Consider the following 27135-nt stretch of genomic DNA (forward strand, 5'->3'; position numbering starts at 1 on the left):
GACCTCTATGTGTCAATCTCCAAGATATTTATTTTTATTGTGTATTTGGTTTGAGATAATTACAATGAGATAATGAATTTTAGAGACTCATAAGATGCAGTCACATTTACTACAATGATACAATGGTTTGCTCTTAACATGGTCTTTTGAGTATTTGTTGAAAATATTAATGTAAAAATGTTTATACATGGATAAACATCTTGGAATGAATGCAGTAAGTAATAAAGGGCAGCACGCATTTGCAGTTTAATCTGCTTTGTGGGAAATGCTTCTGTTTCTTGAAGACTGTATTGAAACATTAACTCATTAGTGCTTTTAGACAGTGAGGATATTAATCCATCACCTTACTGTCAAATTGTCTAAGACTGTACCCCAGCAGAAAAAGGGTCGATGTCACAGAGCTTTTTCTAATTCACAACAGATATAGAGTAAGCTTTGTCCAAATTTTGAGCCTTGGACAAAAACAGTTGCCAACTGACAAGTGCATCATTGTGTTATGGTCATGATTAGGCTAGAATCTGAGTGGCAAAGTAATTTTACCCTGCTGCCTGTAAATAGATTGCTCAAATAGGAAAATTGACTGTACTAACTACCATTTAAAGAAAAGAGCTAATTTTATTTTAAATCAACGTACATTAGCCATCCATGCTAAACATGGATTTATGGCTGCTCAAAATTTCCACTGTAGTTTAGGAACACTATTCTTTAATTGTTTAAGAATAACTTTACATGGTATTTACAACACAGAAACTAGCCATTTGAATAAATTAGTTGGAGGAAACCTCTCTAGACAGTGTGGCGAATGGATACATTTAAGGGGAAATTAGACAGGCATGAGTGAGAAAATAGTAGAAGCATATGTCGACAAGATGCAATGAAGAGGGGTGGGAGGATGCATGAGGTGGGGAATATTTTCCGGCATAGATCAATTAAGCCTTTATCTCTGCTGTAAACTCCAGGTTAATTTCATCTAGATGTAAAACTTTGCCCTTGCTTGTCATTTAATTTTTCCAATGGTGTGTTACTTCCCACAAGGTGTCAGGATCAGTGCTCCTTTGGAACATATGGAGAAAACTGTGCTGAGAGGTGTAGTTGCCTCAATAGAGGCGAGTGTTACCACGTCAATGGTGCTTGCCTCTGTGAATCAGGCTTCACAGGAGATTCCTGCGAGGTTCGGATGTGTCCCAACAGAGTTTATGGAATCAACTGTGACAAAAGCTGTCCCTGCCATCCAGAGACCACACTGAGGTAAGCTGTGAGTGGACCGCAGCTAAAAGTGCAAAAACACAACGTTGGAATGTCTATATTATGAACTTGACCATTCAATCACACCAATGTCATCACTGAAATAAGGATCAAAATGAATGCAAAAACTGCCAAATGGCACCAATGCAGTTTCTGTACATTTTCTATCTAACTTGCTGGCCTGAAACTGAAGCTGCAATATAGTATTGTTCGTGATACTGAATGTGCTGTTAATTGGTTATTTTGTTCTTAGTTAGTTTCACCCTGGTTATTGGAGCCACTTTATAAGGAGCATACCTAAATCATCCACAATTCTGTAAGCTATTCTGCTCTGCATGGGCACAGGAGATGGAATTACATATAGTTTTCCAGCTCTGAAATCTTGGTGTTTGCATGCCTAGGGCTGTCCATCTAATTCCTTTTGTCTTATTTATATTTTGGGAGATGTTGGTCAGGATCAGCTAAGAAGCAGATACAAAGGATAGTTTAACCAATCTTATTGCAGGGAAATATACAGAACTGGGTCAAATAAGTAAAACAAAGAGTTGCTGATGCTGAAGATCTGAAACAAAAACAGAAATTGCAGCTGAAACTCATCACATCTGGCAGCATCTACAGAGAGCAAACAGAGTTAATGTTTTGAGGTCCAGGGTCCCTTCTTCAGAAATGAATCTTGAGTTTCTCAAGGATTGGGTGGAATGCTGATTTTTCGTGTCCCATTAATATCCGTCAATGATTTCAATGGGAGTAAAATCAGGGGCTGCAAAAATAGCATTTCACTCCCTATGATCGATATCCCAATGTAACACTCTTCTGATTTCCCGCTGACACCACCCTGATGAAACTCTCCATGCTGCACTGTCCTGATTATACAATTAATATTATGAAGTTCTAATTTATTTAAGCCATGTGATCCAATGACTCTGGAGCTGAGCAATTTCAACTCTGTTATATCTGTCAGTATCTCCCTGTCTCTGTTTCTATTTCTTTGTTCCCCTGTCTCTCCACCTCTCTCTGCCTCTGTTTCTCACTGCCTATCTCTTTATGTCACTATTGTCTGTTTGGCTTTCTTTCTCTCTATTAGTCTCTCTCTTTCTGACACCTTTTTGTTTCTTTCTACCTGTTTTCCTCCGTTTCTGCGTGATCTCTACCTTACTCTGTTTTTGTTGTATTTCTCTCTCTGTGTGTATGTAAGATGCACACATGTGCATATATGAATGTGTTCTTAACTGAACTAGCAAATGTGTATGTCATCCAGTATATTTTTTTTGTCTGTGTCTGTACATAGTATTGTATTTTCCATTTTAGCTCATGGTGCCAGAATGTAGCAGCTGGATTTCACTGAAGCCCTGTGTAATGTCATTTATCAAACAGGATGATGTCTAAATCGGGCTCTCAGAGGGAGGCACATCAGTCTTGAATAACTTGAAAGCACTGTTTCTCAGCTGTCAGTAACTGAGTGAAATGTATTCTTCAAGGGGGCAATAGTGTACAAGACAACAATTTCACAAGTGAAAACTGAAATGTTTCTCGGTATTGTCAGAGCATAGAACTATAATTAAAATACATGGAGCAAGGTTATAAAAGTAAAGAACGGTCAATTTATTCACTACTATTGAGCTAGCCTGCTCACTGAAATACATTGTGGACAGTCATTTGCGACAGCCCATGGTTGAGTTGTGGTTGAAGCAGTTGATATTCTTGATCTCAGCACCATAGCCCTCCCCACCCCCTCCTCCACTGCCCCCACCTCTGAATAAAATATTTGCATGGATTAAAACAGCTGCGGTCTTCCATGAGAGGTATTTCAGGTGGGACAGCTGCCCACTGAACAGGTAGCACAACTGAGAACAATAGTCTCTCAAGACCAGTCTGTACTGTCAACTCCAATTACTGGCTTGATGATGAATTCTGTACACACACTGGCCTTGGTTTCAAGCTTCCAGTTGATTAACTGAGTCATTTTTACAGTCCCCGTGCTGGAGCACATTATGTTTTGTGACCAGCTTGCCAAGGAACATTAAGCATATAAGAAATAAGAGCTGGAGTAAGTCCACCAGTACCTTAAACCTGCAGTTCCATTCAACAGGATCATGACTGACGTTCAACAGTAATTCAGCCTCCCACACAGTATCACTACATTGCTTAATTCTCTGAATACCAAATCTATTGATTTCTATCTTAAATGTATCCAATAACTGTATATCCAAAATCTTATGGGGTAGAGAATTCCCAGATTCATAACTCTTCAGGGAAAGAAATTCCTTATCCTCTCTATTCCAAATGAACCATTCCTTCTCTTGAGACGGTGATTCAGATTCTTGAATTCTTCAGCCAATGGAATCATTTTCTCAGCATCTAGACTGTCAAATGTTTAAGAATCGGATATGTTGTAATTTTTTTTATTTTATTATTGTTACATGTACCTATATACAGTGAAAAGTTTGCCTTTGCATGGAGTGCAGGTAGATCATTACCATACAGAGTGCATCAGGGTAATAGAACAGAGCGAGGAATACAATATTATGGCTGCACAGAAGGCACATAAAGAATGAGATCAACATTAAATTTAAAATTTGAGAAGTCCATTCAGAAGTCTGATAACAGTGGGGAAGAAGCTGTTTTTGAATCTGGTACATGCACCTGTCATTATTTTCATATCCAAAAACATATCCAAAATCATTCCTGACAGCAAAATTGTCAGCTCCTAAGATGCTGCTTGGCCTGCTGTGTTCATCCAGCTCCACACTTTGTTATCTCAGATTCTCCAGTATCTGCAGTTCCCATTATCTCTCATTTCACAAGCCAATAATTCTAGTTAACTGTTGTATGATTTCCTATTATTTGGTCCTATCCCAGAAAGGACATAGATCTGAGTGCTTATCAAAAACAAGAAAGTGACGGTAGAAAATTGCAGGAGGAATGATTTGACTTCACAGGAACATTGTGTTGACAACCATGCCCCACTATTTCACAAGCCATCACAAAATGCATGGAATCCCAATTAGGCTATGAATGTAATCAATTTGTCTATGTGACTGCTGTCACAAAAGCAATTCTCATCACGTTTCGGCATTAACAGAAAATATTATAACACATTTAAGTTAAACAAATGGCAGAGTAAAGAAAGGATTACTAATTTATTATTGTGCACTTTAAACTATAGCCTTTTCTTTTTAAAAAAACCCAAATACATATGTATGACTAAGAAAAGTATAGACAGCGAACAACATTCTTCAAATCAAAAGTCCAGATCACAAAAGTTGTTTAAATTGTCTCTTTCTTTTGACTTCAGCATTGGTGACACCCTGTTTTCTATAAAGCAATAGCCAGTCATCACATTGATAGTCGATCAGATGGGCGTAGGTCTTTTCTTGTTAGAATTCTTTTAAACTTTCTTGGTTTCTCTGTCTTTTTGCCCAAAAGGAGAGCGAGGAGAAGAGAGAGATGTTTTCACTTCACTCGCTCTGGATGTTTCTGGCTGCCCTGCACCTACAGATTTGTAGCAGACTGCAGAGAGCTATTGTCAGACAATATTAACTCAAAGATTCTCGGTACCTCTCCATCTCAAAGTAACAATTGCACTGCTTCAAAAATACCATCTTGCGCAGTTACAGATATGCAGCACTTAATTTTTGCATGTTGGAAATCTGTTCTGGTTTTTCAGCAATATGGTAGTGTCCATCCTTGATTACAGTTAATAGACTAGAAAGGAAAAATATGTGTTTACTTACAATAATCAGGGCAAAATGGTTAGGGTAAATTTTAAAGAGGTATGATTGTGCATGGGACAAGCATTGTTTTGCCCACAAAGCTTTTAAATAATTTTCTCATCCTAACCAATGGTGGCAATGGGGAGGGGATGGGGTAGGCCAAGATGGAACCAGCAGCTGAATAAATAAGCATAGAAAAGGCATCAAGCAAAATATGCTGTAGAGTCAAGGAACTGAGTCTCTGTAACAATCAGTGAGATAGGTTTTTAACGAGTTTTCATAATGGCTTCACTCATATTTTGTTTTGGGCCCATGGATCAGAGATGACCTATTCTCCTCCAAACCCTACCTGGAATTCTCCCCTACATCAGCCCAGCCTTTGTTCTTGGCTCCAAGATGCTGTTCCATAGCACTAATGATGTGTTTACTGCCTATAACACATAAAGCATGCCCTCAAGTTAGGCTTACTGATGGCTTATGCCCTCATCTTTAGACTTGGTTTATGAGAGGATGGACATAGCTGGAATATGAGGTGAGGGCGTGTGATTTCATATTTTGGATCTGAGTTTAAAAAATCACAGATTCATGTACTAGGACATTCTCTGTCTCGTTCTTTCCCTTTCTCTCTCCTTCCCTCCCTTATCCTTTCTCTCTTTCTTTCCCATTATATCTGCCTAGATTTATCGATTTCTGTCATGATGCTCACCAGTGATAAATACACAACCAGCTTCTTCAAACTCAGTTTTGGGTAAACAATCATTGGATTGACTTTGTTTACCTTGTTATTTTAATGAAGTTATAGAATGTGCCTTGGTTGACAATTCTGTTAAAATGGCAAGTCAAGATATTCTGAAAATTATCAGAATTGTTGAAGCTTTAATATTGCAGAGCTATGTCGTATATTGTTTCATTTGTGTTTGCTGTTGGGTGTAAAACTAACAGGAGGGAAAAACTGGCTGCTGCATGTCTAGTCTGCATCACAAAGATTCAAGCGTTCGGACTCAATGTTTCCTCCCAAGTCTCCCCATTCCATTGTATGTTGGAAAAGATGAAGCCAGTGAGTGAAAAAAGTTTTGTTTGATCACACCCCTGCGAAGTGCCTTAAAATGCTGAAGACTCTATTTAAATGCAAGATAACAAAGTGTGAAGCTGGATGAACACAGCAGGCCAAGCAGTATCTCAGGAGCACAAAAGCTGACGTTTTGGGCCTAGACCCTTCATCGGAGATGAAGAAGGGTCTAGGCCTGAAACGTCAGCTTTTGTGCTCCTGACTTGCTGCTTGGCCTGCTGTGTTCATCCAGCTTCACACTTTGTTATTTTGGATTCTCCAGCATCTGCAGTTCCCATTATCACTATTTAAATGCAAGTTGGAGGATTTCTCTCTGACCCTTTAGCTGAGTCATTAATGCTGTGCCAGAGCATCTACCTTTCTTATTTAAGCCAGGAGGGTAATAGTTGGCACATTATCTAACCATAAAGGCATCATATCCCATCCCATTTTATCTTCAGCGTTCCCTCTTTTAACACCTGCTAAGACTCAATTGTAGCACAACAACAACTTGCATTTAAATGGAGTCTTCAGTGTTTCAAGGCGCTTTACAGGAGTGTGATCAAACCAAAATTTGAAGTAGGGTCCATTAATGCAATTTTAAATCATGGAACAACAAGCCCTTTGTTTTATTTGGGACTGTGGAGAATGCTTTGGACATTAAGGGATTGAGTGATATTGAATAGGACATGAAAGTAGAGCTTTCATAGCCATGATCTCATTACAAGCTTGAATAGCAGCCTGGCCAGCTCTGGCATTTATGTTTTATGTCTGTACAGTCAAAGAGGTATGTTTTAAAGGACATCATATAGGGGGAGAGAGAGAATCATAGACAGCCACGGAAGGATTTCCAGATCTTAGTGCTTTGGCATGGCTGCCAATGGAAAGGCGAAGGAAATCAGGCATTTCTAAGAGGCCAGACTGGAGGAACATATAGATCTCAGAGGGTTGTGGGATGGGAGGAGGTTGTAGAGGTAATAACTATTAACTGTGATTCTAATTCAGAGAAATCTTTCTACCCTGTACACCTTTGCTTCTCATCACTGACAGTGTGGTAAGCTATAACTTTGGGACATTTGAAATGGTTTGCTTAAAAAAGATTGAAAGTGACATAGCCCCTCTCTGTCGGAGTGATTAACAAGAGCAGAGACTGGCAGGAAACAATAACAAGTGTTTTAAGTGAAACAGTTGTGCTCATAAGGCTAATCGCTATGCTGCAAAAGACTAAGGCGCCTTTTATCCTCTCTTACCAGCTGTCACCCCATGTCTGGCGAGTGTACATGTAAACCTGGATGGTCTGGGTTATACTGCAATGAGACATGTGCCCCTGGATTTTATGGTGTATCTTGTCATCAAATCTGCAGCTGCCAAAATGGGGCTGACTGCGACAGCGTAACTGGCAAATGCATCTGTGCCCCGGGGTATAAGGTAACAGGACTTGTTTATGCTGCCAAGGATTTATGTGAAGCTCTTTCTTTTCTTTAAATTACACCATGTTTGACAGGCAGTTTAACCTTTTCGTTTCTGCTAACCCGTCTTGTTCCACAATAAGCAACCTCAATGTTGACAAGCCTTTTCATCGCAGAAGAACAGCTGACTAAAATTTCTCACATCTGCTCCCTGTGCTGACCTTCCAGAAAGCTCAGAAGCGGGCCATTCAGTCCAAGTGGCCCATTCTGGTGTTAATGATGCATGTAAGACCCTGACCAACTCCTCTACATCTCAGTTGATCAGGGTGTCCTTCAGTCTCTTTTCTCCCTCGTGTTCATCTAAGTTCCCCATAAATGCACAGATACTATTCAGTTCAATCAGTCCCTGTGGTGGTGTGTTTCTCATTCTCACCATTCTCCGAGTAAAGAGGTTTCTCCTGAATTCCCTACTGGATTGATTAGTGAATGACTTATAGTTGTGGTGCCTGCTTTGTGCTGGGTTTGCTCTGCTTTACAAATGGAATCACCATCCCTGTGTCTACCTTTATGAACAATTTTATAATTTAAAAGCCCTCTATTAGGTCACCCTGAGTGTTCTGTTTCCTGAGTTCCAGTCAGTTCAATACTTCATTGATATTCATCTTATTAAGAGATATTCATGACAGAAAAAAAGGGATTTGAAGCAATCCATAATTTTTTATCTCTCCTAGCAATTAGTACCTAATTCCAGAATAACCACCACTTCCATCTTTTTAGAATGTCTTCCTTATTTAGATGATTTAGCTATCATTGCCTATCAATTGAAACATCCATTGTATCACAGGGATCTGATTGCTCGATTCCTTGTCCTGTTGGTACCAATGGAGTCAACTGTTCCTCTTCCTGTGACTGTAAAAATGGAGCAGTCTGCTCACCTATAGATGGCTCGTGCACCTGTAAGGCAGGTAAGGGAACTTCTGTAATATCTGAGATGGAAATCAGGAAATATATTTTACTGCGCTATGTTTCTTCAGCTCTTTGAGAATTTTAAAGGAACAGTCAACATTACAGGCAGCAGTCTCCCACGCTAAACACACGTGTTTGGCTGCTTTTGCATTGTATATTGCTATGCCTTGATCTTGCATTTTAATTGCACCTCTAATGTAACAAACTCCCCAAGGATCTTCACAGATGCGAAGACTGTATGAAATATTTGGACAGGTGACTGAAAGCAAGAATTACCTTTAAACAGAAGAGAGATAAAGAGGTTTAGGGGAGGGAATTCTAGAGCTTAGAACCTTGGCAGCTGAAGGCAATGGCCAATAAAGGTGGAACGATCAGATTTGAAAACAAGAAAGAGAATTTTAATATTGAGGCTTTGGTGGGCCCAGGAGCCAGTGTAGGTCAGCCCGCACTACAACTGAATAGAACCACTATTGACCCGTGCAAGGACATTGACACTTGTATGTTTTGTTTTTACTGGCTCACTAAAGTAGGTAAGAGTACTAACACTTGAAAACTTGCCTTACAGATCAGAGTGTGTGGGAAGAAATCAAATCAGGTTGTCTCACTATCATTCCCGTTCCTGGGAGACAAATAATGCATTTTAATCCAATTCCTATTTTACACAAGAATTGTACTTTAGCTCAACCAACTCTGGGAATGTAGTGTTGAAAACTAGTGCTAGAAATGCTCTTATTGTTGTGCCCTGACATTGATATGAGGGGTTCACATTCCAGACCCCAAATTTCTGTGTAAATGGAACTGTAGGTAAATAGGTTAAGGGAAAGGAACTCCATTGTTTTCTAAATAAAGTTAAAGCATTCATAAGAAATTTGTTCATTTATCTTTGGCAGCCACTTTTTTTGAAGGCATATTGTTCCTTGGTCCCAGGGTCCTTATAACTTCACTACATTACCCTGATACTTAGAAAGAGGTGTTGGGGGTGGGGGGGGGGGGGGGGGGGGAGCCTGCTTCATTTCAATCTGTATCCTATACTCACCTGATCTTCATGCAATCTAATTTAGTCCAATGAGTTGTGGTGATCTAGAATGCGCCCCCTGAAAGGGCATTACAGGCAGATTCAAAAGCAACTTTTGAAAAGAAATTGAATTAATATCCGTAAAGGAAAAGTTTGCAGGGCAAAAAACCAAACTGTTTATTCTGAGAGACTATTTGCCTTCCCAAACAAACCAGATTGTTAGATTTGTGATTCATAGGTTTTTGGGGATATCAGGGGTAATGCATTTTCGCAGTTGTCTGTGATTAATCCCACAATGATGATCTATACCACAAAGAAGCCTATACCACAACATGGGAGAGAAATTGTTGTTCAATGTGGCAAGTACACTCTAAGGTTTAAGGAGATGAGAAGCAGAGGAGAAGGCCATTCAGCCGTTCACAACTAAGCTGGGCTTCTTGAAAGATCTTTTCAATCAGTTCCACTCCACTGTTCTTTAATTATAAAGCTACAGTTATTTTCCTTTCTAAGTATTTATCAAGTCTCCCTTTGGAAGTTACTGTTGAATCTGCTTCCAGCGCCCCCTCAAGCACACACATTCCAGATCACATCAACACATTGTATAAAAGAAAATTTCTCCTATTGTCTGTTTACATTGATTTTGTTGACATTAAATCTGTGTCCTTCGGTTACTACTGTCCTGCCAGTGGAAGCAATTGCATGCTCACTGCTGTTTAAACCTGACTTTGAGTACTCTTTGAGATCCTTTTTCAGAAACTGAAGAAACTCTGTATTATCAAAAAAAAAATTCCTGGCAATTATGCTGGATTAAACCTGCATCAAATTCTTTTTGACCATACCCAACTCCAGCCTGCATTCTCATTCAACCTAAGTGTCCGTTGCCAACAACACTCACATCACAAGAAGTTCTTGTGATGTGGGTGTTGTTGGCAATGGACACTTAGTCTGCATTCCCAGTTGCCTCTTGTAAAAGTAACAGTGAACCTTACTCTTGGAATGTGTAGACCATGTGATGAAGATCCTCCACAGTAAAGAGACTCAGGATTTTCATCAAGAAAGTATGAAAGAAACTTTACATTGAACTAGATCGATCCATATTTACTCCCATTTAATTACTTTAGTTTTTGCCTCAAATTTGTAAGTTGTAAATCATAAATTTTTAAATTTTGCAACTAAGGTCGGTATTTTGGGGCCTTCCTTCAGCTAGCTATGCACCAAGATTTGGAATTCCCTCCCTAAGTCTGTCACCTCTCTCTTTCTCATTCTTCTGTTAAGACACACACTAAAAATCTACCTCTTTGACAAAGTTTCAGTCTTAATCTATCCTTTAAACTTCCATGTCAAACTTGATTGTGGCCCTAAAAGCCTTCTGGGACATTCTACTATATTAAGTAATACAAGTTGTCATAATAGTTGGAGAGGTAGGGAAAGGAGACAATTATCTTCAGAGAATGGATGAAGGTTGCATTTTCTGGATATTAAAACAACTGTCATTACAACACTTGACCAGACAAATCTATTTGTTGTACTACATTGACTTTTATTGGTATCCTGGGCATGGAGTTGCTATTCACGGTGTAAACCATTATTGTTTTGGCACTCACAGGTTGGCATGGAGTAGATTGTTCCATTCCCTGCCCTCGTGGTAAGTGGGGACTTGGCTGTAATTCAACTTGTCGCTGTGCCAATGGAGGAGCTTGTAATGCACTGGATGGAACCTGCACCTGTCTGGCAGGATGGCGAGGAGATAATTGTGAACATCCATGTCAGGTAACCAGCAACACATCCCATCCTGAGCTGAAAATTGTTGTAATAATCCAGAGGACCCAAGAACGTCAACATTTACAGTATGGATTCAATTTTCATGTGAAATATCCACTTTACATTTAGAACTTTGGTGGCAATCAAATGTTTAATTTTATTACATTCAAAACTAATACTAGTTATAACAGATGAATGAGAAAAGAAATTGATGTAACTTGATTCTGCAAACTTAAAAAAAATTCTTTATCATCTAATTATTGTGTCTACAAAATTGCTTCTGATAATTGTACATTCTAACATTTCTTAATGTTTTTTCTTTCTCTCATTAAAACATTTACACCAATGCTTTTGGGAAGGAATTAGGCTCAGTCTATTTTCTGCCTCTTGCAATTGTCTCTCAGCCATCCAGCTGTCCTTACTGATATGGTGAAGTCTGAAGCTAGACCCTCACGGTTTGGAACTATTTGAGCGTGACACTTTCAGTCTTCCCCAGTGAAATTCAAAAGCCCTCACTAACAATATTGCAATTCTAGGGCAGTACATTCGACGAGCACCAGAATAGGTAGAGTACATGCAAGACAGAACCTATGGGAAAGGATGAAAGCGATCCATTCAGTTCTGTTTGTGTCATTCAATGTGTTGCTGGATAAAGTTGTTCATAGAAATGTTTTTGATGTTGGCCGGGGCCAGGTATGATAGGGCACCTCAGATGAATGTAGTAGTAGGGAATGGAGGGAGCCATGGTGGTAAGGGGAAGTTGTCAAATGAGAATGGAATTCTGAACAAGCATTTTTGCACAATCCATTCAGAGTGAAGAGCCCCAGGATACAACCTCCTCTGCCATCTCCTCTTCCTCAACATCTTCTTTCTCCTCCTCAGCTCATGGTGGGAATAGCTGCATGACAACACAATGGAAAGTGCAGCAGGCCACAATGAACTTTGATAGGTCACTCAACTGTATACCGGAAGTGTATACTGCTTTATTATCCACATGTGGCCATACAAGGGTAAGAAGCAAAGGAGCCACCAGAAATGTGGTGAAGCAGGCCATTGGCATGCTGAAGCAATGCTCCCTCCTTCACTGTCTACAATGCCACCAATTTGGTGTCATCCACAAACTTACTAATGCCTTCTATATTCTCATCCAAATCATTTATATAAATGACAAACAAAAGATGACCCAGAACCGATCCCTGTGGAACACTGCTGGTCACAGGCCTCCAGTCTGAAAAACAACCCTTGACCATTACTCGCTGTCTCCTGCCATTAAGCCAATTATACATCCAATTGGCAAGGTTACCCTGAATCCCATATGACCTAACTTTACTAATTAGTTTACCAAGCAGAACTTTATCAAAGGCTTTACTAAAATCCAAATAAATGATGTCTACTGCTCTGCTTTCATCAACCTTTTTGGTAACGTCCTCAAAAAACTCAAACTATGTCTCATGAAGAGATAATGGGAACTGCAGATGCTGGAGAATTCCAAGATAATAAAATGTGAGGCTGGATGAACACAGCAGGCCAAGCAGCATCTCAGCAGCACAAAAGCTGACGTTTCGGGCCTGGACCCTTCATCAGAGAGGGGGATGGGAAGACGGAACTGGAATAAATAGGGAGAGAGGGGGAGGCGGACCGAAGATGGAGAGAAAAGAAGATAAGTGGAGAGAGTATAGGTGGGGAGGTAAGGAGGAGATAGGTCAGTCCAGGGAAGACGGACAGGTCAAGGAGGTGGGATGAGGTTAGTAGGTAGATGGGGGTGCGGCTTGGGGTGGCGGGGTGTGAGGGATGTGTGGCGGGAAATACGGGAGACGCGGTCAAGGGCGTTCTCGACATCCCTCACACCCCGCCCCCGCCACAACTGCCCTAAGAGGATCCCCCTCGTTCTCACACACCACCCTACCAACCTCCGGATACAACGCATCATCCTCCGACACTTTCGCCATTTACAATCCGACCCCACCACCCAAGACATTTTTCCATCCCCACCCCTGTCAGCTTTCCGGAGAGACCACTCTCTCCTTGACTCCCTTGTTCGCTCCACACTGCCCTCCAACCCCACCACACCCGGCACCTTCCCCTGCAACCGCAGGAAATGCTACACTTGCCCCCACATCTCCTCCCTCACCCCTATCCCAGGCCCCAAGATGACATTCCACATTAAGCAGAGGTTCACCTGCACATCTGCCAATGTGGTATACTGCATCCACTGTACCCGGTGCAGCTTTCTCTACATTGGGGAAACCAAGCGGAGGCTTGGAGACCGCTTTGCAGAACACCTCCGCTCAGTTCGCAAAAAACAACTGCACCTCCCAGTCGCAAACAATTTCCACTCCCCCTCCCATTCTCTAGATGACATGTCCATCATGGGCCTCCTGCAGTGCCACAATGATGCCACCCGAAGGTTGCAGGAACAGCAACTCATATTCCGCCTGGGAACCCTGCAGCCTAATGGTATCAATGTGGACTTCACCAGTTTCAAAATCTCCCCTTCCCCTACTGCATCCCTCAACCAGCCCAGTTCGTCCCCTCCCCCCACTGCACCACACAACCAGCCCAGCTCTTCCCCCCCCACCCACTGCATCCCAAAACCAGTCCAACCTGTCTCTGCCTCCCTAACCGGTTCTTCCTCTCACCCATCCCTTCCTCCCACCCCAAGCCGCACCCCCATCTACCTACTAACCTCATTCTGCCTCCTTGACCTGTCCGTCTTCCCTGGACTGACCTATCCCCTCCCTACCTCCCCACCTATACTCTCTCCACCTATCTTCTTTACTCTCCATCTTCGGTCCGCCTCCCCCTCTCTCCCTATTTATTCCAGTTCCCTCTCCCCATCCCCCTCTCTGATGAAGGGTCCAGGCCCGAAACGTCAGCTTTTGTGCTCCTGAGATGCTGCTTGGCCTGCTGTGTTCATCCAGCCTCACATTTTATTATCTATGTCTCATGAACTTGGTTTCCTCAAACACAACCATGCTGACTATCCCTAATCAATTTTTGCTTCTTTAAATGTCCATAAATCCTATCTTTTATCATCACCAGCAACAATTTACCCACAACTGAAGTCAAGCTCATTGGTTTATAGTTCCCCGTTTTCTCCTTACAATCTTTCTTAAACAAAGGTACAACATTAGCCACTCTCTCGTCATCAGGCACCTCACCCGTAGTTATAGATGATGCAAATATTTCCGCAAGGGGTCTCAATTTCCTTCCTTACTTCCCACAACATTCTGGGATACATTAGATCACGTCCTAGAGATTTATCCACCTTTATATTATATTGTAAGACCTCCTAAACTTTGTCTGTAATGTGAACTGTTTTTAAGACATAAAAGCTTATTTCTTTACATTTTCTAGTCTCCATTTCTTTCTCCAAAGTAAAAACTGATGCAAAATGTTCATTTAGTACCTCTCCCATATCCTGGGGTTCAACACAAACACAATCTCCTTGACTTTTAAGAGGCCCTTCACTCTCTCTAGTTACCCTCTTACTTTTAATGTATTTGTAGAATCTCTATCAATCATCCTTAATCTTATCTGCCAATGCAATCTCATAGCCGCTCTTTGCCTTCCTGATTTCTGTCTTAAGAATGCCCCTAAACTTTTTATATTAATTAAGAGATTCAATTGAACCAAGTTGTCTGTATCTAAAAAAAATTCTTTTTGATCCTTGACTAGAATCTCAATACCTTTATTCATCCATTGTTCCTTAATCTTACCAGCTTACCCTTCAGTCTAACAGGAACAAAATGCCTCTGAACTCTTGTCATCACACTCTTGAACACCTGTCTCTTGTTAGACATCCTTTTACCTGTGAACAGTCTACTCCAGTCAACTTTTGAAAGTTCTCATCTCGTACCATTAAAACTTGCCTTAATCCAATTACAAACTTTAACTTTTATGGAAGGCCTTTCCTTTCCTTTAACCATTTTGAAACTAATAGAATTAAGATAGTTAGGCCAAAAGTGTTCCCCCATTTTTACCTCAGTCACTTGCCCTGCGTTATTGCTCAAAAGAAGCTCTAGTTTTGCTCCTTCTCTGGTAGGAGCATCCACATATTGACAAAGAAAATTTTCTTGAGCACATTTGACAAATTCTTCCCTATCCAAACTTTTAGCACTATGGTAGTCCCAGTCAATGTTTGGATAATTAATATCTCCCATTATTGCAACCCTATTATGCTCACATAAATCTGAGGCCTCCCTACATATGTGTTTCTTAATTTCCCTCTAATCAAATACACCAAACCCAGTTCCTTTCTTGCCTCCTACTCTATCCTTCCCATAGCGTCTATAACCCAGAACACAACTACCAGTTTTTTCCATCTCTCAGCCAAGTTTCTGCAATAGCCATGACGTCCCAAGTCAATGTTCTTAAACATGCCCTGAGTTCATCAGCCTTTCCTGTTAGACCCCTTGCATTGAATTAAATACAGCTTAGCTCTTCAGAGTTACTACATACTCTGACTCCCTCTTGTTTTTCTTTTCTAATTGACGTGCTCTCCTCACATTCAGAATTTACACCATCAATCCTTCCATTTACGCTCCTACTTAGAATTCCTCCACTCACCTTCTCTATCAGTATAAAGTGTTCCTTAAGAGAATAATCAAATCTCCCTGCTAAGATATTGGCCCCTTTCCAGCTTAGGTTAGACTCATCCTTTTTGAATAGGTACGTTATATCCCAAAAGACAATCCGATTGCCCAAAAATCTGAGTTCCTGAACAATACATCTCTTGTCATTGATTTATCTCCTTTAATTATTAGTTCCTTCCCTTGTTTGAGTTTGGCATTGGGAGTAAACTAGAAATTACTGCCTTTTAAGGTTCTATTTTTTAATCTTCTCCTTAACCTCTTAAATCTATTCTGTATTGCTTTAATCTTTTCCCCAAAAATGTCATTCCTACCAATGTGTACAATGACTTCTGGCTTCTCAACCTCACCCTTAATGGTATGCTTCAAATGTTTAGAAATATCCTTAATCCTAGCATCAGGACAAACCATCCTAAATTTACCCTCACTGCCACAAAATTGCCTGCCTATGCCCCTAACAGGAGAGTCCTCTATAACAATAATTCTATTAAATCTTGTCAAACGCTACCTAACATGAGAATCATTCCAAGTGTCCAATAACTGACTGGCCCTTCCATTTTCCTCAGAGAGACTTTCCCGCTCAACTGAAAAAAAACTTACAAAAACTAAATAACTATTTGAGAGAGGAATAGCCACTGGGGAGTTTGGAACTACTTTCTTACATTTCCTGACAGTCACCCATCTATCTGTCTGATCCTGCTGCATAATAACTTTTCTTGCCACTTTGTTTTTTTGCCTTCTCACCAAAGCCCATCAATTTCGAAGTATCCAGGACACCAGTTATCATAAAATGGAAATTAGATGGTACCTTGATCCCTGTAATTTAAGATGTGCTGTCTACTTACAGTGTATAGGCTAGTTAGACCTCAGACCCACTGAAGTTCAGTCATAGTTCATGTCGATGCTTCTAGCTACCTTCCAGAATTGAAAGCCCCTGATCTAGCTGAGGGACATGCATCTGAAATGGAGCAAACAGGAGCATGCAAGTATTATTTTTCTGGGGAAGAAGTAGTGGGATATTTAACCTTTGCTTGCCCCTTACCATTGAGTGCAAATTGCTATGACACGAACTATCAATTATCAACAGGCTGTGTTCAGATCTGGCCCACCATAAAGGGCAGAAGCTGAAAAAAAATACATTGAAGCCCAGTGGTGAAATAAGCCAAGTTTTCTAATCTATCTAACTGTAGTAACTTAAAGTGCTGAAGATTATGGTTGATTTGTATGGAGTTTGGTCTTCTGTTCCAAATCACACTCAAGCCTGTTCCACTGTTTCAATTCCGAAACACCAACTTTGTATCTTAACTCCAACTAACCAATTTGATCCTGGAGTCCTTGATGTCCTTACGAAACAAAGGTCCATCAGCCTTCATGTTGAAATTTCAGTTGAGCTCCAACTGTGACAGCTTTTTTGTGGGGAGAGAGTTCCAGATTTCTACCAACTTTTGTGTGAATAACGCAGTATTGTTAACATGGTCGATTGTGATGTGTACGTTTGTTTATTTTTGCAACGTAATCATGAGGGTGCATTTGTTTGATTGCCAGGATGGTTCCTATGGAATTAACTGCAGTGAGCGTTGTGACTGCAGTCATGCTGATGGTTGTCATGCCACCACTGGCTACTGCCGCTGCCTTGCAGGATGGACAGGTCTGTTGCTTTTTCTCTCTAATTTAGATTAAGGACTAGATTGCACTGAAACGGGAACGAGTCATTCAGTCCACAAATTCATTGCCATTGTTGATTCTCCACAGGATCGTCCTTTATCCCATGGTATCAGCATATCTTTCTACTCCTTTCACCCTCATGGGAAGAATTGAATAGAAAGAGGAATTTTCAACCCTTTGCCAAGCTTGGCCTGCAATAAAATTGAGGACAGACCAGAAACGGGTAGGAGGGCTCTCGGGGAGACACCCGAGTAATTTAACAGGCTGTCTCCAACTGCAAATCTGCCAGTGGAGTGGTCTGTTAAATTCTGCCTCTCATGTTTATCTAGCTTCCTCTCAAATGCAACCATACTCAACACCTCAATAATTCCCTGAGGTAGGGAATTCTACCCTCTAATCACTCCGTAAATGTTTCTCCTCTTGTTGGTATGGGACAATAACATGACAGCAGATTTCTCAGCAGAAGCAACCACAAGCAGTACAAGTATAAACTATTGATGTTTATTATATATCTCTAGCTGTTGTTTACATCTCCCTTTTGAAGTGGAACCATCTTTGTTACATCAATTATGCGTGTTTTAAACAGTGCTCTAGCCTCTAAAGTCTGGAATTCTGTCCCTAACCCTCTTCATTTCTTACTTCCTTTAAGATGGTCCTCAAAACCAACTTCTCTGACCAAGCTACAGGTTACTTCACCAATATGTGCTAATGTGCTGTGGTGTCAATTATACCTGACAATGTTCCTGTGAAGCACTTTTGGACATTTTTCCAGGTTGAAGGTGCTGGATAAATTCAAGCAGATATGAGTTGCCTTCAGTGCACATGGTTTTGTGTCAATGCAAACTTCACACTTTGTTATCTTGCGTAGTTATTCTAATAGGTGAGATGATGATACTGTGGGAGTGGGGCGGGGTTGGCCTGTGTGTATAAATACCAGCATGGAGCAGTTGGGTCGAATGGCCTGTGTCTGCACTATTAATAAGACACAGTTGTCAAGTACCTAAACCATTTTGTACTACATAGAAACTGTTGTTTATTTTTAAATGTATCATTACAGATTTGCACTGTAGAGGGACAAGCGTGGAACAAATGCAACTCAATTGAACCTGATTGAGGTGATTTTATTTTGGTATATTCTAGTTGCAACATCTGTTGCAAAAGCCAAAAATGGGCTTTGGATCAGGAATTCAGAGAATAGGCCAATTGTGACCCTAAAAAGGGAAGGTCTACTAGCCTACTAACTGGTGAATATTTGGGGCACCTAAGCCTTTGCTTCTATTCAGGCCTGTGGCTCAGTTTACAAAGATTAGGGAAGTTGCAATAAAGCCCTTTCTTTGGCCTTCCTTCAGGGCAAAATTCCAGTGGAAATTCGGGACTTACATTCCCTATTGTCGCTCCAGATGGCAGCCATCCTTAGGTCACCTTTGCTTTGAATCAGAAGCTGTGCATTAGGTAGTGAATGTTCCTTACCAGAGGAAGTCTGCACATGGAGAGGATTCAAAAAATCCTGAGATAATGGGAACTGCAGATGCTGGAGAATTCCAAGATAATAAAATGTGAGGCTGGATGAACACAGCAGGCCAAGCAGCATCTTTCCGGAGGGAGGAGGGTAACTTCTTCAGGTTAGGCATCCCTGGAAGAGGCTTCGCAGTGAGGTGCTGCTTGGCCTGCTGTGTTCATCCAGCCTCACATTTTATTATCTTCAAAAAATCCTAGCAGCCACAGAAAAGGAGCAGTGCTTCAACACTAGAGGAAGTGACAAGATACATTATAATGGGGCAAAGCTGGCACATAGATTGGACCAGGCATGCTGAAGACCTCAAACATGACTGGGGACTCCAGCAGGCAGACACCTGTGGACTCCGCCTTCTCCCGCTTTAAGGGAGCTTTCGGAACCCTTCACTACCACATTGGCAGCCCCAGAAAGCAGTGGTGAGTGAAGGAAAAAGGAAGGACACCCCAAACCTACACCTTCCCCAATCATCATTGGCTATGGCCTTATAGAGGCATGCAAGAATTGTCCAACTACACTATAGTAGCAGGGGATCATGGTCAGGACCTGCAGGCTGCACCTGCCCAACCACTTCCCTCTCTGTTCATTGATGGACATTCAGCCTAATTGTGAATAATTTGTCCATTGATTCTTCTTGCCTACAACAGAATAAGTTGACCTAGTATGTAGTTATTTCCAACTAAATTAAGTAGAACTTAATTTAAATCCCTTTAATTAAATCACTTTTCCAGCACAAATCAACATGAAGTTTTTTTTATTGTTTAATGCTATAAATGTCCATTTGGCACATGATATTATTATTCTCAATGGCTGTTTGTCTTAGGTGTGGGCTGCAATCCAAATCTTTCATGAAGAAAATAAATTCATTTTATGGTATAAAGTAACTCACTTTGCCTTAAGAAAGAATTGCCAGATGTTGAATTTATTGGATTAAACGTTCTCAGTGAATGCTAAGTGAAGATGAAGAGAAAGTGCAAATCTGTAATGATACATTTAAAAATAAACAACAGTTTCTATGTAGTACAAAATGGCTTAGGTACTTGACAACTGTGTCTTATTAATAGCGCAGACATAGGCCATTTGACCCAACTGCTCCATGCTGGTATTTATACTGCACACAGGCCAACCCCGCCCCACTCGCACAGTATCATCATCTCACCTATCAGAATAACTACCCAAGATAACAAAGTGTGAAGTTGGATGTGGCACTGCAGGAGGCCCATGATGGTCATGTCACAAGCTTCAAAATCTCCCCTTCCCCCAGTGCATCCCAAAACCAGCCCAGCTAGTCCCCGCCTCCCTAACCTGTTCTTCCTCTCACCTATCCCCTCCTCCCACCTCAAGCCGCACCTCCATTTCCTACCTACTAACCTCATTCTGCCTCCTTGACCTGTCCGTCTTCCCTGGACTGACCTATCCCCTCCCTACCTCCCCACCTATACTCTCTCCACCTATCTTCTTTTGTCTCCATCTTCGGTCCGCCTCCCCCTCTCTCCCTATTTATTCCAGTTCCCTCTCCCCATCTCCCTCTCTGATGAAGGGTCTAGGCCCGAAACGTCAGCTCTTGTGCTCCTGAGATGCTGCTTGGCCTGCTGTGTTCATCCAGCTTCACACTTTGTTATCTTGGATTCTACAGCATCTGCAGTTCCCATTATCTCTGAGAATAACTACCCATTTCTTTTTCCCTCATGTGTTTGTCCAGCTTCCCTTTAAATACTGTTCACCCCAATTGCTCCCTGTGAGAAGTTTCATGTTCTCACCATCCTCTTGACTAAAGGGTTTTTTTTTCCTGAATTCCCCATTGGATTTTTTGATGACTATATTAAATCCAAGGCCCCTCATTCTGGTTTCACCTGAATGTAGAACCATCTGCCCGATCTCTATCGCGTTTAAAAAACAACTTCATAATTGTGAAGACCTCTATTGGCTCAGCTGTCTCTTTCCGAAGGGAAAAGAGCACCAGCCAATTCAATCTTTCAGAAATAATCTGGAACATATTTCAATTTTTGTCGGTGATTTAAATGTATTTCTGGGTTGTACCCCACCGTATAATTTTAGTTAACAGATTGGTTTCAAACTATTGAAAATGGAGTTGTTTGAAATTGCACAATTGGACCTTTGATTCTATTTTATATGAAAGCTGAATTAAACTTAAGAGCCCCACGTGTAATGCATCGGGCATAAAATGAAGGTGCTTTTTTTTAAGAGCGCTGCCTAGCTGAAGTTTATAGTGTTCGCTGTGCAATTGCCTAGCAACTTGGATGGCTCTCAAAGAGTTCTTTGTCCTTTTCATTGACATTCATTCCATCATCATACTACTTCTCATCATCACAACACATACAAAGATTCTACTAAATGATCATCTTCCTCCCACTGAAGGGAAAAGTTTATATATTCATTTTTCAAAAAATGAAAGCTGCTCCCGTAGTGAAGGAGAACCGTTTGATGTTTCTTTTTTAAAAAAAACAGTTCAGTTTAAAAAAAATTATGCTTCACTAATTTGCTTTATTTACGCTGTTACATAATGCAGCGTGCTTTCTGTGGGATCCACTCAGTTTTCTCATCAGCTGTGGCCAAGTGATTCATTCACTAACAAGACAGGCCCAATTGTAAGGCAAGTAGACACAATAAGGACTAAGCTCTGCGATGGATGTTTACTGGCATTCCATTTTGAAAGAGATATTCACTGGCTGGTGCTGTAAAAATAAAAGGCAAGATTGTTTCTGTTGCATTAAAATTTTCTGTTTCATTAATATGCCGTGGAGTTATGTGGCGCATCTGCTTGTGTGGTCTCAGATAATTTATCATTGGCGATAATGAAATAAATTTTTATCTTTCATTATTGCACCTTTAAATTGAATCTAGTAAGCTCCCAAGATAGGTACCCTGTTCTCCTCACTCCCCTTCCTGACTGTTATGTTTGCTGACTGTGTCATCGCCTACGCCTGGACAACTTGTTTGAAAATGTTCAGCTTATCACCAAATACCGACAGCACCCCAACCCCAGAAACTCGGAAAGCCTGTTTAGCAGAGCAGTCTTTCCGGGACCTGGTTGATTGGCAGAACAGGCTGAAGAGTTGAATGACCTCCTGTTCCTTCAGTTCCCATCGCTAACATGACAAGATGTTTTCCTTTTGCCTGTTATTTCCAAATTCCTTATTTGGAAGCTGTTCATCTGTTGTTGACAGTGATGCATTCTTGCATTAGTGAGCCAAGAACGCCGTGAATAAAGTTTAGTCAGACTCTCAACTTAATTCAGAAACTTGAGCAGATTATAGAATCATAGAGCCTTGCAACACAGAAACGGCCCAATTTGTCCGCGCCAACCAGGTTTCTTAAACTGAACTAGTCCCATTCGCCTGTGTTTGATACGTAAGCCATTAAACCTTTCCCATCCATGCACTTGTCCAAACGTCTTTTACATGCTGTAATTGCACTCGCTGCTACCACTTGCTCTGGCAGCTCAAAGTTAGTAGTCTTAGGCCAATGTTGAGAGACAGGTGTATTTCCTTGGGAGCTTGTGCTGCAACTCAACCAGCAGACTTAAAGGAAAGAATAGAGAGCTAGTCACACTGATTTCTGACTTTTGCAACTATTTTATGAGGAGCAAAAACCATCTTCCTACAACAACTTGCATCGATAAAGCCCCATTGAGTATAACAAAACATCCCAAGTTGTCTCATAGGAATGGTTATCAAACAAAATTTACACACTCGGGCAGATAAGGGAAGATGGTAACAGAATGACTGATTAATGGAGGCCCAGGTGGATGGGTTCAAATCCTGCCACAGCAGCTGGTGAAATTTAAATTCCGTTAATTAACCTGCAATTAAAAACTAGACTCAGCGATGTTGATCATGAAGTTTTCATTGAAAGTTGGAAAACCCATCTGGTTCATAAATGTCCTTTAGCAGAGGAAGTTTCCATTTTATTTTCTGTTATTCATTCATGGGATGAGGGTGTCAGCAGCATTTATTGTCCATCCCTAGTTGCAGTTCAGAGCCAACCACATTGCTGTGGGTCTGGAGTCACATGTAGTCCAGACTGGTAAGGATGGCAGTTTCCTTCCCTAAGGGACGTTAGTAAACCGGTTGGGTTTTTCCTGACAATTGACAATCGACAATGGTCAATTGGTCATGGCCATCATTAGATTCTTATTCCAGATATTTGTCGAATTCAAATTCCACCATCTGCTGTAGTTGGATTCAAACCAGAGTCCCCAGAATGTTGTCTGGGTCTCTGGACTAACAGTCCAGCTGCCCAGACCACTTGGCCATCACCTCCCTTTCTACGTGGTCTGGCCTAAATATGATCCCAGACATAACAAAGTGGTTGGCTCTTGACTGCTGTCTGAAGTGGCTTTCATAAGCCATTCAGTTCAAGGAGAATTTGGCACAGGCAACACATGCATGTCTTGCATCCCATGACAGAGGTAAGAAGCTATTAGGACAGGTGACTAAAAACTAGGTCAAAGAGGTAGGTTTTAAGTGGTATCTTAAAAAGGAAGAGAGAGGCAGACAGGGAATTCCAGAGCTGAGGGTGAAGGTGGATGAAGGTAGTGTCATCAATGATGTAGGGCAGATGGGGAACAGCACTGAAAACACATTCAAATTAGGAGGCTACACCAAAATTAAGCCTGTACATCAAACTATTGGCACCCACTGAGGTCAGATGTACAAGCTACATAGTTACATAGCTAATTGGAGCTGAACTAGTGTGGTTCAAGATAAAGGATTTTGTTCTAGTTCCCAGCAGAAAAGTATGTCTTATTTTCTAAAACATTTCCGATGATCTGCCCTCTGTATATTAGAGAGACATGGGAGCCAATGTTGTGCTGGGAAGAGAAGTCCTGGGATTTTAATAACTGTACCTTTAGACTCCATGTCTTCAGCTGCATGGATTCTAAACTCTAGAATTTCCTTCCTAAACTCGTTTGTATGCTTCATAAAAACTGCCCTGGTATTGCCTTCTTTGATTTTGAGTCACATTTTGCCTGATAATGCTGCTGGGAAGTGTCTCAGGGCATTTTTAGCCAGTTAGAGGTGCTATCCAAATGCCAGTAGTGTTGGTGACGTTTGAGTGACATTGATGCTTTTCTACTGACTAAACAAAAGCCTGTAAGGTTGGTATGTTGAAGCTGCTCTAATTGACGCACATTTCTTTTCCCTCTGTGTTTAGGTATACACTGTGATAGCGTGTGCGCGGAAGGTCGCTGGGGACCAAACTGCACACTGCCGTGTAATTGCAAGAATGGCGCTTCCTGTTCACCTGATGATGGAGCTTGCGAGTGTGCACCTGGATATAGAGGCACCACCTGTCAACGCAGTAAGAAATGCATGGATCTTTGAGCCAGATTGCATTCTATATTTCTGTATTGTGATACCTATACTTAGAATTGTTGGGCTGTGTGTTAACATCCAGACAGGGGAGCGTTAGCTCAAGTAGGATGTTAACATTCTAAAAGTCTCTCCACCTCATCTCCAACCTGCTGACTTTTAGCTTTAAGTGAGGTGAGATAAGAGAAGTTGGTGTGGGGATGCGGTACATGGCAGTGTAGTGTGAAGGCTGGTATCCCATGATTTTACCTGCTTTACACATGGGGAGGCGATGGCATAGTGGTATTATTGCTAGACTGTTAATCCAGAGACCCCAGATAATTTTCTGGGGACCTGGGTTCGAATCCTGCCACAGCAGATGGTGGAATTTGAATTCAACAAATATCTGAAATTAGGAGTCTAATGATGACTATGAATCCATTGTCAATTGTTGGGAAAAACCCATCTGGTTCACTAATTCCCATTAGGGAAGGAAACTGCCATCCTTACCTGGTCTGGCCTACATGTGACTCCACACCACAGCAATGTGGTTGACTCTGAACTGCCCTCTGGACCATTAGGGATGGTCAATAAATGCTGCCTAGCCAGCGATGTCCACTTCCCTTTAATGAATAAAGAAAACATTCAGTGGTTTGGGGCTGTGTTTCCCCGAATTTAGGAAGCTTGCATGGCTTTGTGCAACATGCAAGTGCCTTTGCAGTGCAGAAATGCTTCATTTGGCCCTCCAAAACCTTATCAGGCAGTGAAATCAGCCAGTAAGTCTGAGATCTGGGCACAAAACCCATCAACAGTCACACATAGTGTTGTTAATCCAAAACTCTGCCCAGCTCCTGACAATGCAAGTCAACCCTCTTCATAATAGGCCAATGAATCATAATACAGCTGGAGGTTGTTTGGCCGTTACACCCTCCTGGCACTTTGGCTGGAGCTAAACCCTTGTAGTCCTGCTTCGTCTCCAGCTCTCTTTTATCCGCATTTTCTTGCTGTCTGGCGAAATGCCTTCCACTACTTGCTACCATGCAGTGTCACGTGTAAAGGATAGTGGCCATGCACTGTGGCTTAAAACAGCATGTGGCTGGAGGCTCAAAAGCTGGTTTCCCGAAAGCAATCAAAAAATTGCTGCCAGAAAAGCAGCAACTTATAAAACAAATATTTATCACTTGGGCCAGCAATCTTCTCCAGCTGACCCAAAAGTCCCGGTGACTCAGTAGTTCACCCTGAAACCAGTCTACTCTCGATCACCAGTAAAATGATAGAAGGTGTCTTCAACAATGCGATCAAGCAGCACTTGCTCAGTTTGGGTGCTGCCAGGGCCACTCAGCACCAGATTTCATTACAGCATTGGTTCAAACATGGACAAAAGAGCTAAACCTCAGAGGTGAGGTTGGAGTGACAGCCTTTGACATCAACTTTGACTGAGAGTGGAACCAAGGATCCCTAGCAAAACTGGAGTCAGTGGGTATCAGGGAGAAAACTCTCTTCTGGTTCGGGTTGTACCTGGCACATAGGAATATGGTTGCAGCTGTTGGAGGTCAGTCATCTCCGCTCCGGGACATCTCTGCAGGAGTTCCTCAGGGTAGCGTCCTAGGCTCAACCAACATCAGCTGCTTCATCAATGACCTTCCATCATGAGGTCAGAAGTGGACATGTTCCCGATGATGGCACAATGCTTGGCACCATTCATGACTCCTCAGATACTGAAGCAGTCCATGTTCACATGCAACAAGATCTGGGCAGTATCCAGGCTTAGGTGACCAGTGACATGTAACATTCACACCATACTAGTGCCAGGCAATGAATATCTCTGCTATGAGACAATCTAACCACCAAGCCCTTGGCATTCACTTGTGTTACCATCACTGTATCCCCCACTAATCGATATCTTTAACTACAAATTCAACTGGATTTGCCATATAAACACAGTGGCTACAAGAGCAGATCAGAGGCTAGGAACTGTGGCGAGTAACTCACTTACGAATTCCCAAAGCACGTCCACCACTGGAATAAGTCAGGTTTGTGGTGGAATACTCTCCACTTGCCTGGATGAATGCAGCCCGAACAACACTCAAGCTTGTCACCATCCAAGACAAAGCAGCCCTCTTGACTGGCACTACATCCACAAAATTCACTCCCTCCATCACCGACACTCAGTAGCAGCAGTGTGTACTATCTGCAAGATGGACTGCAGAAATTCACCAAACTTCCTGAGACAGAACTTTCCAAACCCACGTCCACTTCCATCCAGAAGGACAAGGGCAGCAGACATATGGGAACATCACCACTTGCAAGTTCCCTTCCAAGCTACTCAGCATCCTGACTTGGAAGTATATCGGAGATAGTAGGAACTGCAGATGCTAGAGAGTCTGAGATAACAAGGTGTAGAGCTGGATGAACACAGCAGGCCAAGCAGCATGAGAGGAGCAGGAAGGCTGACATTTCAGGCCTAGACCCTTCTTCTGCTTTCTGACCCTGCTTTCTAATGAAGGGTCTAGGCCCGAAAAGTCAGCCTTCCTGCTTCTCTGATGCTGCTTGGCCTGCTGTGTTCATCCAGCTCTACACCTTGTTATCTTGGAAGTATATCGTTGTTCTTTCATTGTCACTGGGTCAAAATCCTGGAATTCCCTCCCTAAGGGCATTGTGGGTCTGCCTGCGGCATGTGGATTCCAGTGGTTCAGGAAGGCAGCTCACTACCACCTTCTCAAGGGCAACTACGTATGGGCAATAAATGACAGCCAGCCGGAGATTCCCATGTCCCATAAGTGAATTGAAACAAAAATATTAAAGCAGATTTACTCAACGCAGTGATCATGTCCTCAAATGATAAACTGCAAGAAGATCATTAAGGGAAGTATTCACGAAGGTCTTGATAGGA

At 41.7% G+C, this 27135-nt stretch overlaps 1 protein-coding gene across 2 annotated transcripts in view; it reads left to right on the top strand.

The window, feature by feature from the left end:
* The window catches only part of megf10 (multiple EGF-like-domains 10), a 165590-nt gene that overhangs the window by 102934 nt on the left and 35521 nt on the right, over nucleotides 1-27135 (top strand). For both annotated transcript variants that reach the window (XM_048527988.2, XM_048527989.2), the window contains exons 9-14: nucleotides 1036-1248; nucleotides 7260-7434; nucleotides 8260-8380; nucleotides 11003-11166; nucleotides 17295-17397; nucleotides 24106-24252. In XM_048527988.2, coding sequence (XP_048383945.2) covers nucleotides 1036-1248; nucleotides 7260-7434; nucleotides 8260-8380; nucleotides 11003-11166; nucleotides 17295-17397; nucleotides 24106-24252 — 923 coding nt within the window. The remainder of the gene's footprint in view (nucleotides 1-1035; nucleotides 1249-7259; nucleotides 7435-8259; nucleotides 8381-11002; nucleotides 11167-17294; nucleotides 17398-24105; nucleotides 24253-27135) is intronic.

This window comes from Stegostoma tigrinum, chromosome 3 (genome assembly GCF_030684315.1).
Source record: "Stegostoma tigrinum isolate sSteTig4 chromosome 3, sSteTig4.hap1, whole genome shotgun sequence".
Classification (NCBI taxonomy): Eukaryota; Metazoa; Chordata; class Chondrichthyes; order Orectolobiformes; family Stegostomatidae; genus Stegostoma; species Stegostoma tigrinum.